This window comes from Macrobrachium rosenbergii, chromosome 45, assembly GCF_040412425.1.
Source record: "Macrobrachium rosenbergii isolate ZJJX-2024 chromosome 45, ASM4041242v1, whole genome shotgun sequence".
NCBI classification, from domain to species: Eukaryota; Metazoa; Arthropoda; class Malacostraca; order Decapoda; family Palaemonidae; genus Macrobrachium; species Macrobrachium rosenbergii.
Genome location: NC_089785.1, coordinates 24180207 through 24195206, shown reverse-complemented (window position 1 = coordinate 24195206; position 15000 = coordinate 24180207). Strand labels below are relative to the sequence as shown.

Below are 15000 nucleotides of genomic sequence, written 5' to 3'. Positions count from 1 at the left end.
TATTTTTCCTGGGTTCTCCATCTTGAATTTTTTTTCCTGGGTTCTCCATCTTGAATTTTTTTTCCTGGGTTCTCCATCTTGAATTTTTTTCTTTACAAGCTTTAATGGCGGAACAAAATCTAAAATGGCTACCTTCCATACATGAACTTTGACCTTTCTTCCTCCCCCCAAAAATCATTGGCGAAAGTTGGGACACCGAAAACATTCACAGTGAAGAACAGAAAGTTTCAAAAAAACCATAATCTAAAACCTTTGAACATTGGTTACTCTGCCTTGCTTAGAATTAAAGGACTTTCACATTCAACGTAAAATATCTGGCGAAGAAGAGTATTGTCGGTTTTATTGTCTTCATATATATATAAACCAGGATTCTGGGTCTTAAACCACCACAGTTTTATAATCAGAAGGCAACGATGAAGTGTCCAAAAAAAACCAAGAAAAAAACTGGAGTTTATCTTTCGATCTTTCAGAGTTACCTAGTTCTTTGAATTCACAAAATTTTCCATTTTTTCCACAGATCACTTTCAAGTTTTTCAATGCATTATTCACAACACTGAACTGGAAGTTTGTAAGTTTTAATTCCTTTCACCCTCTCTCTCTCCCTTTCTGGGTTTTAAGAGAGAAAGAGAGAGAGAGAGAATAAAAAATATATGCCTGTTTTAGCCTCCTTCAACATAACATCTGAATATGACTTCACATAGACGGTTCAAAGGACTCCAGAGTAAAGTCTACAAAGTCTATAAGAATTCCCCCAGACACACACACACACTTTCTCTCTCCAAACTGCTCAAGGATATATATCTCCACAAATTTTAAGGCCAGTCTGAAGAAGATATACAAGATATTGAATATTCAAACCCTAAAAAAGTACAATGTCTTACAGCCACTTGTTCCCACTGAAATCAGCCGACAGCACGCGCGCCAGGGAGTACCAACATGGCGTCACGACCAGCACACACAAACGCATACACACACACACTCACACAAAACGGGAAGAAAATGCTAAAGAGTTCGTATATATCAGTTGTGTACGTCTGTGCCTCCCCCTAAGCTGGTGGCGTACACAACCCCCCTTACAACTCCTTAGGAACACAACCTCGGGTTTGTTGTTATTGTTTTTTTAAAGCGAGTGAAACAACAATCATCCAAAAGAGAAAACGAAAACAAAAAAACCTCTCGTTATTACAAAATAGATGGCGAATGCCACCGACTGTGTCTTTTACCGTTAGGAAAATGTACATTTAAGCGTATATGATGCCATCGTGAGACAGGTAGGAGGAGAGAGAGAGTGAGAGAGAGAGAGAGAGAGAAAGAGAGACAGACAGAAAGGTGATAAATACCTTACTTCACACAACAGAAGTGGAAATTTGTCAACACACATACTGACACACATATATATATATAAACTTGACGTGAACGGGACATTCCCTCTTCCCCTCCCCTTCGTCAGGATTAAACCACGGAGCCTCTGATGTAGGCGTCGTGTTTCCTTTTCGTATTGTACGTCAGGAGTTCCGTGTCGAGGTACTCCCGGTGCACCGTCGTCGTGGTCTGCGTCAGGCCCTTGTTCAGCTCCGCCCCCTGGCGAACTGGGTTGTACCTGAGGGAGGGAGGTGGGAGGAATAAGTGTCAGTAGGTGAAAGTCACTTGACTGTGGTGTTATACAGTAGGTTCTAATTGTAAATGTGCTTTAAATCTAAGTATGCTTCAGAAATTACATTTTTTGCACAGTAATGTGGAACAAGTGTTTACTAGATTGAGCAGATGTATTTGTAATTGCTAAAGATGTTGAAAGTTACAGTTTTGCATAGCAGTATGGAATAAATATTCACTAGACTGTGCAGATATAAATGTAATTGCACAGCACTGTGGAACAAATATTCACTAGACTGTGCAGATATAAATGTAATTCCACAGCAATATGGAACAAATATTCACTAGACTGTGCAGATATAAATGTAATTTTACAGCAATATGGAACAAATATTCACTAGACTGTGCAGATATAAATGTAATTCCACAGCAATATGGAACAAATATTCACTAGACTGTGCAGATATAAATGTAATTCTACAGCAATATGGAACAAATATTCACTAGACTGTGCAGATATAAATGTAATTCCACAGCAATATGGAACAAATATTCACTAGACTGTGCAGAGATAAATGTAATTGCACAGCAATATGGAACAAATATTCACTAGACTGTGCAGATATAAATGTAATTCTACAGCAATATGGAACAAATATTCACTAGACTGAGCAGATATAAATGTACTTGCACAGCAATATGGAACAAATATTCACTAGACAGTGCAGATATAAATGTAATTCTACAGCAATATGGAACAAATATTCACTAGACTGAGCAGATATAAATGTACTTGCACAGCAATATGGAACAAATATTCACTAGACAGTGCAGATATAAATGTAATTCTACAGCAATATGGAACAAATATTCACTAGACTGAGCAGATATAAATGTACTTGCACAGCAATATGGAACAAATATTCACTAGACAGTGCAGATATAAATGTAATTCTACAGCAATATGGAACAAATATTCACTAGACTGTGCAGAGATAAATGTAATTCTACAGCAATATGGAACAAATATTCACTAGACTGAGCAGATATAAATGTACTTGCACAGCAATATGGAACAAATATTCACTAGACAGTGCAGATATAAATGTAATTCTACAGCAATATGGAACAAATATTCACTAGACTGAGCAGATATAAATGTACTTGCACAGCAATATGGAACAAATATTCACTAGACAGTGCAGATATAAATGTAATTCTACAGCAATATGGAACAAATATTCACTAGACTGTGCAGAGATAAATGTAATTGCACAGCAATATGGAACAAATATTCACTAGACTGTGCAGATATAAATGTAATTCTACAGCAATATGGAACAAATATTCACTAGACTGAGCAGATATAAATGTACTTGCACAGCAATATGGAACAAATATTCACTAGACAGTGCAGAGATAAATCTAATTGCACAGCAATATGGAACAAATATTCACTAGACAGTGCAGATATAAATGTAATTCTACAGCAATATGGAACAAATATTCACTAGACAGTGCAGATATAAATGTAATTCTACAGCAATATGGAACAAATATTCACTAGACAGTGCAGATATAAATGTAATTCTACAGCAATATGGAACAAATATTCACTAGACAGTGCAGATATAAATGTAATTCTACAGCAATATGGGACAAATATTCACTAGACTGTGCAATATAAATCTAATTGCACAGCAATATGGAACAAACATTCACTAGACTGTGCAGATACAAATCTGAACGAAAACAGGCCTGACAAATTACAGTTCTGCACAAAAATAAGGAACAAATTCGATACTGCTTCGATTTAAAGTGTGAATTAAGTACGAATCCCATTCCTGCTCAATGAGACAAGTCATTCAGCACAAAAAAGCTGTCGAAATTCGCATCAGTCATTTGGCCAACATGCCCGCAAGGGTCCCAAGATTTACAAGCTCCCAGGTGTAACTCCCAAATGGATCACCTTTCAACAGTTAGCCTTTTTTTAACATCAAGGCAGACAAACTAACATCGAGGTTAACATTGAGCAACATTCAGGAAAGATACTGGCTGGAAGTAATGACGTCAGATACACTGAGAGAGAGAGAGAGAGAGAGAGAGAGAGAGAGAGAGAGAGAGAGAGAGAGAGAGAGAGAGAGAATCCAAACATTGAAAAGCTTGAACCATTGAGATTTCACAATATTGCTCCTAGTTTTACCTTACTTAACATAGCAAAAACACTGACACACAGAGAGAGAGAGAGAGAGAGAGAGAGAGAGAGAGAGAGAGAGAGAGAGAGAGAGAGAGAGAGAGAGAGAATCCAAACATTGAAAGCTTACGAACCATTGAGATTTCACAATATTAATCCTAGTTCTACCTTGCTGAGCATAGTATCAACACTGAGAGAGAGAGAGAGAGAGAGAGAGAGAGAGAGAGAGAGAGAGAGAGAGAGAGAGAGAGAGAGAGAGAGAGAGAGATTAGATTCCATTCCTTATTCCACGATGCTTGTGCAGACTTACGAGCAAGCAAACAAGCGAGATTTTTATTTGTTCAAACTGTGACATCCAGAAGACTTTGACAAACAAGAAATTTTTCAAAATCGAGAGAATCAATTGTCTACGAACCTCACTGTGTTCCTGCGTTGTTGAGGGGGGGTGGGGGTTGGGGGAAGGTGCCCGGAAAGTGAGCAAGCAAGAGAGAGAGAGAGAGGAAGACGTTATGTTTGGGAAAAATGAAAGCAAAATAAAAGCACAGAGTAGATTGTATTGTCAGAAAATTATAAATGGAGTTTTGTGTCAATATTCCAGGGAACATTTTTTTATTTGGAAATGAGATTGGTCGGTTTTTTGGGGGCCATTGAAAAGGTAGTGTTTTTGAGGACACAATATATATATATATATATATATATATATATATATATATATATATATATATATATATATATATATATATATATATATATATACACAACAAAAATAAATCAAGATAAAACTAAAAATGTAAATGGCTGTAACTTGAAGCAATTTCAATATGGGAGAATTGAATTTTCCAAAAAAAAAGGACCGACCATGATAATAATAATAATAATAATAATAATAATAATAATAATAATAATAATAATAATAATAATAATAATAATATCATTATTTCACGTAGTTCCCAATTACAGAAGTGGGAATTTGTCCCATACGTACAAAAAATATTATAAAATAAGAAAACAGTGATGTCATGAAATTTATAATTACAAAACCTGGGGAAAAAAGTATGACAGGTAAAATTCACACTTTGCCCACATACCACAGGAAAAGGTACTCTTAAAATTAGGAAAATCTGAAAATAACAGAGAAATTACCTTACCTATGCATAGCACCATAATAAGACTTTCATTTGAATCACTCTATTAGTAGAAGACCAATAGAGTGATTCAAATCAAAGTCTTGTACTACAAAAGAGCGATTATATGCAATTCCCAACTACCAAAAATAAAAGCGTGACCACCCAAAAATTGAAATGGGTCAAAATGGCAATTTTAGTTACAATTACGCCCAGCATGCAAAAAAAATTGGAAATGGGTGGTCCTTCACCTGGAATAAATGATTTCATGCAATTCCCGAAGTAGGACTCGTGTTGAAAAGGCAGAATGAGGTGGAGGAATTATATGTGCAATTCTCAAAAATTACAAAAGCAACTCCCAAAAATTACATATGTGCAATTCCCAAAAAATATATATGCGCAATCCCCAAAATTATATGTGCAATTCTCAAAAATTATATACACAATTCCCAAAAATTAATAGGCAATTCCCAAAAACTATGTGCCATTCCAAAATTTATATATATGTAATTCCCAAAATTATATGTGCAATTCCAAAAATTATATATATGCAACTCCTAAAAATTATATATGAAACTCCCAAAAATTATATATGTGCAATTCCCAACAATTATACGTGCAATTACTACAAATTATGTAAGAAATTCCTAAAAAATTACGTGGCAAAAAAGCACTAAAAATCCTAATTATTATAAGGGATTCCATGCAATTCCCAAACTTTATATGAGACAAATTAATAAGAGGGTGAAATTGACATAATACGGAAGAGTGAAAAATGATTACGTGAAATTCCCACCAAGCAAAAATGATAATAAAACAAGAAGCAATTTGGAAACAGTGGTAAGTCAGTGAAGAAATACTAAAACCAATCCCAATGCAGAAACAGTGCAATTCCATACAGAACCCAGAGAGAGAGAGAGAGAGAGAGAGAGAGAGAGAGAGAAATTCCCACACCAAAAAGAGTGCAATTCCATGGAGAACCCACCAAAAACACACCAAAAAGAGAGAAAACCCCAAGAAAAACTAAACAACTTCAGAGAGTGACAACATGCAATTCCACAGAAACCACCCCCCAAAAAACCCCACACCAAAAAGAAGAGAAAAACCCCTAAACAACCTCAGAGAGTGACAACATGCAATTCCACACAGAACCCCAAAAAGAGAGAGAGAGGGAAACCCCCACACCAAAAAGAAGATCGAATAAAGAAAAAAAAAAAAAACCCTAGACAGCCTCAGAGAGAGTATGACTCCATGCAACAACATTCCCCACCTGACAGAAGTAAGAGTGTGCCTTCTGCTGGAAGCATCAGACATCGTTGTGTACTCTGTACCGTACCGGTGGAACGGTCCGCTCGGTTCCACCGGCTGCTGGGCACAAGCCAGGCAGGGGAACAGGTGCGTCACCAGCCAGTTGATCCACCGGATTCTTCTGTTGGCCCACGCAGCACCCACGCGAAGAGGAGGAGGAGGAGGAGGAAGAGGGGGAAGAAGAAGAAGAAAACTCATTACTAGGTGGAAGGATGGTGACAAGACCTGGAGTCTGGTTATGGGACAGCAGTTATTTTTGGAGGTTAAGGGAATGTGAGTTACTTTTGGAGGTCAGGGGAATGTGAGTTACTTTTGGAGGTAAGGGGAATGTGAGTTACTTTTGGAGGTAAGGGGGGAATATGAGTTACTTTTGGTGGCAAAGGGGGATGTTAGTTACTTTTGGAGGTAAGGGGGTGAGTTACTTTTGGAGGTAAAGGTGAATGCGAGTTTTTTTTTTTTTTTTTTTTTTTGGAGGTAAGGGGGTGTGAGTTACTTTTGGAGGTAAGGAAAATGAGAGTTACTTTTGGAGACAAGGTAAATGTTAGTTACTTTTGGAGGTAAGAGGGAATGTTAGTTACTTTTGGAGGTAAGGGAAATGTTAGTTACTTTTGGAGGTACATGGGGGAAACGTGGGTTACTTTTGGAGGTATGGGAACGTATTATTGAAGGTAAAGGGAACATCAGTTATGGGAACCTCAATTACTTTTGGAGGTAAAGGGAACATCACTTACTTCTGGAGTTTAAAGCTAGAGCAGGAATTATTTTAGGGGATGGACACCTAAGATAACATAACCTGGGGTCAGGTTAAGGAATGGCAGTTACTTTTGGAGGTTAATGTTACCTGGAATCCAGTTACGGAATGTGACTTACTTTTGGAAGTCAAGGTATACACAGTAATTACTTTCTGAGGATGAATATCTCATCAGTTACTTTTGGAGGTTTAGGGACACACAGGAATTACTTTTACGAAACGAACACTAAAGATGAAGAGGCCTGCAGTCTCATTATGGAACGTATGTTACTTTTAAAGGGCGAGGAAAAAATAGGAATTATATTTAGGGGATGAACAACAATGATATCGGGACCTAAATTATTTTAAGAGGAGAAGGAAAATGAGTACGCATTACTTTTGAAGGCATTAGGAGGACGAAGAACTAAAAAAAAAAAAAAAAAGTTGGCGTGGCCTGAGTTCCATTATGGAACGCGAATTACCTTCCAGGGCATAAGAACAGAGAATTACCTTTCTGGGGACAAGAACAGTGAATTACCTTAAGGACAGGAAAGTGGGTGACAAAGTCTAGATTTACTCTAAGGAACCGTGACGTCAGGATTCGAATTTATGTCAAGAAGGGTTGCTGTTTAATATTTCTTTTCACACATACTCACACACACACACACATATATACATATATATATATATATATATATACATATACTGCAGAGAATTTTTAACCCTATATTTCCAAGTTGAAATTTAACCTGAAATTAAACGCAGGTGGATAAAAGCTACAACTGCAAGTGAGAATAATAATGAATATATATAAAGTGAACCTCTATCCCAAAATTTTGGATTGAAAAAAAAAATCGAGAAAGGTTTCTCTCTCGCACGCGTGGTGAGAAAAAACCACTGAAAAAACTCTAAAGAGCTAAATAAAGCTCTAAAAAACGTTTTTTAAAAGAGAAAACTCTTCAAATAGGCGTCACAAACTATGAGGTCTGTTTATCTAGGTCATAACAGCAGGATTATAAATTCTCAATAGAGAATGTCTAACGACGCAAAAATGTCATAAAATTTTTCTTATTATTTTGGTTGCTAGAGAAAGAAAGGGGGTTGGAGATGGGGGTATATAAGTTGGGTAGGGTAAGGGGGATGAAAGGGTATATTGATAGGGTGCTTGTGGCCAAATTCGGCAGTAAACCAAAACGGGACGAACTTATTGTCCAAAATTTCCCTGTCGCTTTGAAAGGTGCCACTGAGTTATTGAAGGGAAATACTCCTCTGAGAGAGAGAGAGAGAGAGAGAGAGAGAGAGAGAGAGAGAGAGAGAGAGAGGACATTTTCGTTTGCCAATGCAAGCATCTTTCACGCAAAAGCAAGCACTCCTTCCGCCTCATTTCCCAAACAAATTGCCTCTTACCTGGCCGCCCAAAATTCACAAGTGCTTTCGAAAAAAAATTATCTTGACAGAAAACTGGTATTTTACAGAATCCCACGACTTCAAAGGGCAGTTTGCTTTCTGCCATTTTAATAATTACCTGTCCAACTTCTTTAACGTTCCCTTAATAATAATAATAATAATAATAATAATAATAATAATAATAATAATAATAATGTTTCTGTTTACCAAAATTTGTTCGACATAAAACACTGATATTGCCGTCATATTTTTAAAAGAATGGCCACCTTTTTGTTCCCCAAAATGGGCCAAACTCCAAATTTGAACGCTGGCATAAACGTCATAAATTACCCTCCCCCCCTCCCCAACCCCGCCCCACCCCTTAGGAAAACCAATGCATTAAGTATGTTGACTGATAAAATACTCCATTGTCTGGGACTACTCTCTCTCTCTCTCTCTCTCTCTCTCTCTCTCTCTCTCTCTCCCCGGACGCGAGGAAAGGAAAAATATGGTCAATTTGCTTGAAAAGATATTATGCCTCTCCTTATCTCAGAAACGGACTGCGTACCTGGTTGTAAGTCGACTGTTGTGTGTTGCATAAGTCTTAACAGAACTACAATGAGTCACTGCATGAGAAATTAATACAAATATTGACTGGTCTACAATGAGGTATTATATAGGAAATTATTATAAATATTGGCAGAACTACAATGATTCACTGTTCGGGGAATATTAATGTATGTTTTGACAGAACTACAATGATTCATTTTATGGGAAATTATTACAAATATTGACAGATCTACAATGAGTCATTTTATGGGAAATTGTTACAAGTACAGACAGAATTACAATGAGTCATTTTATGGGAAATTATTACAATTATTGACAGAGCTACAATGAGTCAATGTATGGGGAATATTAAATGTCTTGACAGAACTACAATGAGTCAATGTATGGGAAATTATTACAAATATATTGACAGAGCTACAATGAGTCAGTGTATCGGATATTACTACAAACATTGACAGGAATACAATGAGGTATTGTATGGGAATTTAATACAATTATTGACAAAGCTACAATGAGTCACTGTACGGGGAATGAATAAGTCTTTAACCAAAATACACTGAGTAATTAAATGGGACACTAACACAAGTACTGACACAATTACAATGAGTCAATCTATGATGAATATTAATCCAAATATTGTCAGGGCGACTGTATGGAAACAACTTTTGCCACCTCACAAATGGTTGAACCTCTTCATCACAAGAATTCCCAGGAAAAGGGGGCGGTGACCCCCACTCTTGAACTTAGCGTCGAATTCCTAGAAAGTTTCCCAAAATATATTAGGCGGAGGATCAATCCAAAACTTGACACGCAAGCTTTCAAGGGAATTGTCTCAAGTTTATAAAATATATATTCTGAAGTGAATTCCCGACTTCCTAAAACTCTCGCAGCTTGTAAGGTCTATAATCCACAAGGATTATAGACCACAGGAAGTGACGCAGAGGATTGATTTAAGCCCTGGAATGCCTTATTGAAAAATTTACGAGAAGGCAAGGTTTTGGAATCACCCTCCATAATAATATGATATTATATGCATGATCAAATATGACGGTGTGTAATTTGGTCTGCACTTCAGAACACGCACAAATGAAGCGAAATTGCAAATGCATTGTTGCCCTAAAACAATTCAACTTGTTTTTTAATGATCTATTTATATTTTTATCTAGTTATCTATTATTTTTTTTTTTATCTTCATGCGTTCCCTGTCATCTTCTGTGACATCTTTCAAATGAACGACATGATATTCTCTGGAAGATTCTTGAATTTCAAGTCAGAGGCCCCTTCGGTGAGTTTGGTCACGTGAATGGGAGTTTGTCTTCTGAATAATAATAATAATAATAATAATAATAATAATAATAATCCATCCTTCTGCATTTAAATTTCTACACAATGATTGAGAGTTGATAAAAAATGACCCTTCGATTGAAAAAGGACAGGAGTTAATTACAAATCAATAATTACGTCAGGCCCCGAGACCGGCTGCTATCGGCCATTGCAAACTAAGTTTGAAAACTGCAATTACATAACCTCTGTATTTGGAAATTCAGCAATCACCTGAAACTAATGTATATATGTGTGTTGGCATAACGCTGCGTTCATTACCTGTAGACAAAACGGTTCGTAATCGACTCGCAAATTGAAATGGAGAATGAAAATGTTGATTAAAATATCTGTTATACTAATATATATATATATATATATATATATATATATATATATATATATATATATATATATATATATTTATTATTCTTTTTTGATTGATACATATTTTTTTTATGTGACCAAAACTACGTAGGGTTATATATGTAAACTCGTTGCATTACTAATTCTTTAAATACATTTTGAAACTTCACAAAATCGTAAAGAATTTCACTAAAAACATGCGGTTTTTATCAATTGGGAGGCTAAAAAAAACCGGAATCTTTGGCAATTCCCATTTTCTGTCCTATTTCAGACTCCTAGGGAATTCCCATTTTCTTTTCTATTCCAGAATCCTTGGCAATTCCCATTTTCTGTCCTATTTCAGACTCCCAGGTAATTCCCATTTTCTTTTCCATTCCAGAATCCTGGCATCCCATTTTCTGTCGTATTCCAGACTCCCAGGCAATTCCCATTTTCTTTCTATTCCAGAATCCTGGCATCCCATTTTCAGTCGTATTCCAGACTCCTTACCGAGTATAAATTTCTGGAACGTACCCCTAGAGAGTTTGAAGAGGGGATGGGTTGAAGAGAATGGGGGAATGGGGGCGGGGGACTGTCCATTGTCCATATGAGAGAGAGAGAGAGAGAGAGAGAGAGAGAGAGAGAGAGAGAGAGAGAGAGAGAGAGAGAGAGAAGACAAGGACTTGGCAGCTTCAAGAATGTTTCTTAACCTACAGTTTTACGAGGGCAAGACGTTCTCCCAAGGTTGGAGAGGAAGTGAGGGGGGGGGGGCGTGTCTATGCAAATGAGGAAACAATGGAGAATAATTTCTTCCATTTGTGAGAAAAATCCATGTGGGGGAGGGAGGGGGGGAGGGGCATTCAGGATATGGTATGGGAAACAGTTACCGAGCTCTAAGTAAAAAAATTCCGAGCGGTTTTTTTTTACAAGGTTGGGAAAAACACCATTTGGGGGATTTTAAAATTTTGAATTCGCGGCTCTTGCACGGCTTATTATTTCAGGTACGGACACAAAAATAATTGAGGCAAATGTGCGCACACACACACACACATACACACATATATATACTGTCATTTCTACGTATTATAATAATAAAAATTAAAGGCCTTGTTTTTTGATTCTGAAATATAAACCTCATTTATAAATGAATTCACTTGATAAACTATACAATATATATATTACATACATACACATATACATAATATATATGCATACATACATACTTTCCTTGATAAAATTTATACGTGTACATAAATTATGTATTCACCAGAATAAATGTACGTATTATTATACATAAAGTATTTATACAAATACATACATGCATACAGATATATACAAATATATACGAATAACGACTACATGCAGTTTTACCACGAACAAGAATCACGAAGACAGGAATAGAAGATGGAGAAGAATAAAAGAGAGGAATAAGGAAGAACAAGACTGAATTCATGCGTCGTGCATTCTTTAAGGTCAGTTGCATTCTTTAGAGGGGGGGAGGGGGGAGATTCAGAGGCTTTAAATTCGGGGGTTTTTACAGGACCATGCGACAAAAAAAAAAAAATAAAAAAATATATACATTGAGAGAAAAAATGTATATTATAAATTTTCAAATTTTTTTTGTATGAGTGAGTTTTTAGGTTTGATATTTCTAAATGTTTTTATTTTTTATTTTTTTTAATTTTGAGCTTTTTTTTTTAAACTAATGGTGGGTTTGGTTGTAATGGTATAAGTTTTTTTATAATTTTGGAAAAGTAAATAAAATAAATTTTGGATTTCTCTGGCTATTGTTGGTCTTAAGTTTTGTGGTGTTTATGTGTGTATATATTATATACATATACATAGAGTATATATATATATATATATATATATATATATATATATATATATATATATATATATATATATATATATATATATATTATAGAGTATATATATATATAAAATATATATGCATATATATATAAATATAATTATATATATACACATATATGTATATAATTATATATATATATATATATATATATATATACTGTATATATATATTGCAACGAACTTTCTCAATACCCAACAAACACTATATAAAAAAAAAACAATTGACATAAACACCACGCAACTTAACCACATATACTCAAAATACCAAGTGTGCAATCTTCCTAGGGTCAAAAAAAAAAAAATTTTCAAAAAAATAAAAAAAAATTAAAAAATAATGAATGTTCTAAAAACTACTCTCTGAAGCGACTTACTGATGATTGTGTCACGGTAGTTTTCGTAGTACTCCATTTTTTCCTTGGTTTAGTATGGGAAGAAAACGGGGTTTAATATGTTTGAGGGTCAACTCGATCATTCTCGTTACACAGAAAACGGGAAGGGGGAAGGTTGCCATTAAACAGCGGGTGGAAAGAGGTAGATTTTAGGGGATAGGTTATTAGTGTGGTGTTTAAGGTAATGTAGGTAATGTAGACGATAGTGAACGGGTAAGAGAATACAGAATATAGGGTACGGTAAGGTACAAAGCAATACAGAGTATCGCAGGACATGAAATCTTTTACTAGTGAGGTTTTTTAGGTAACGTAAACGATACAGAATTGCAAAAATAATACAGAATACAGTGTATAAAACAATACATAGTATCGCAAAAAGAATACAGAATACTGACAATACAGAGTATCGCAGGACATAAAACCCTTGATGGTGAGATGTTTTAAGTAAAGTAAGTAACGTAAACGATACAGAATTGCTAAAAGAATACAGATTACAGAATGCTTAAGAACATAAACTGATACAAAGTACAGCAGAATACAGGATATAAAAAACGATAAAGAAATAACTTTAAGTGACTTTGAAAAATAAATCTCAAAAATAATATTATAATGATTAAAAAATTTCTAATTTTTGGCCGCAGTCCAAAATCATATTTCTCCTTTAAATGGGTCGTTAATATATATTTCTTTAAAGCTTTCATTATTTTTTAAAGTCTACAAAAAATTTTACTTACATTCTACAGAGCTTTACAGAATGACCGGAAAATTGAATGGCGACTTTAAGTTTTTTCCAAGAAATGATAATATAACCTTAAGGTTTGCCATCGAAAAAGTTAACTATTTTCTTTTTGATAAAAATTAACTGATAATTTATTAAAAATAATAATAACTTTTAACACGAATTTTCAATATATTAAAAAATAAGTAAAGAAATGACAAAAATGTAATGACTAATTTTGGCTGACAACTTATTAAAAATAATAATTTTTCCATACGTATTTTCAATATATTAAAAAAATAATTAAACATAAAAAAATGAAATTTTTAATCTTTTCTTCACATCATTATCCTTCTATAAAATTCGTGAGAAGAAACAGAGGAATGTCGATAATAAAATAAAAAGAAGGTAAACCAATCAATCAATTCTAAAGCTTTGTCTTCGTATTAGTCAAGATAGGATTTGTTACAGGATTTGTTATAGGATTTGACACAGGATGGGCCTAAGGATTTTTAGGGATGCAATGGAGAGATTTATAGGCTTGTGGATTACATCTAGGATGCTAGGATACAGATCCTGTCAGACTACCTTTAGGTGAAATAATAATAATAATAATAATAATAATAATAATAATAATAATAATAATAATAATAATAATAATAATAATAATAATAATAAAGGTTTTTAAAAACATTTTTGATACTCAATATGCTTATAGGAGGTAAAAATATATATTTATTTTACTTTGGTCAGGATTTAGGATGTTAAACAGCTCACTACAAAGTACAGCTGTTTACTGGTCGGTAGTATGTCGTTTATTGCCCAACAATAAACAGCCAGTGACCAAGAAATAGCCATACTGGTTATTAGAAAGCTGTTTAACCACCAAACAAGAAACAGTCACACGCTTTATAACTGGTAAGCTATTTAACCTCCAAAATACTGACCAGTTAACAGCCAGACAGGCTATTTAGCAACCTATAATAGCTTGGCTGTTAACTGGTCAGTATTCTGGAGGTTAAATAGCTTACCAATTATAACTAGTATGGCTGTTTCTTGGTCAGTAATTTGGTTAAACAGTTGGGCTGTTTTTTGAACAGCCAGGTCTGCAATTTAGTGTTTAAACAGCTTTCTAAATAACCAGTAGGGCTGTTTTTTTTAACAGCCAGGTCTGCAATTTAGTGTTTAAACAGTTTTCTAAATAACCACTTGGGCTGTTTTTTGAACAGCCAGGTCAGTAATTTGGTGTTTAAACAGCTTTCTAAATAACCAGTAGGGCTGTTTTTTGGACATTGGCTGTTTATTGTTGGAGCAATAAATCAGATATATGGAAGCATTCTTGATCATGTGCTTTATAGAAAAATGTTTTCATGACTGGTTAAACAGCTTGTAAAATGATTTCTAAGTATGTTTTTTTTGCCTAGCAACTTGCAACCATGGAAAACCTG

General features: G+C 34.8%; 1 protein-coding gene across 3 annotated transcripts in view; it reads right to left on the bottom strand.

The window, feature by feature from the left end:
• Positions 1 to 15000, bottom strand: part of LOC136829796 (cardioacceleratory peptide receptor-like) — a 248786-nt gene that overhangs the window by 1385 nt on the left and 232401 nt on the right. The window contains exons 9-11 of one of the 3 annotated variants that reach the window (XM_067088731.1): positions 12817 to 12859; positions 6182 to 6340; positions 1464 to 1600 (exon numbers count right to left, since the gene is read on the bottom strand). In XM_067088731.1, coding sequence (XP_066944832.1) covers positions 6218 to 6340; positions 12817 to 12859 — 166 coding nt within the window. In that variant the 3' untranslated portion in view covers positions 1464 to 1600; positions 6182 to 6217. Of the gene's footprint in view, positions 1601 to 6181; positions 6341 to 12816; positions 12860 to 15000 lie in introns of all 3 variants that reach the window. The other 2 variants (XM_067088730.1, XM_067088732.1) reach the window with 2 other exon arrangements.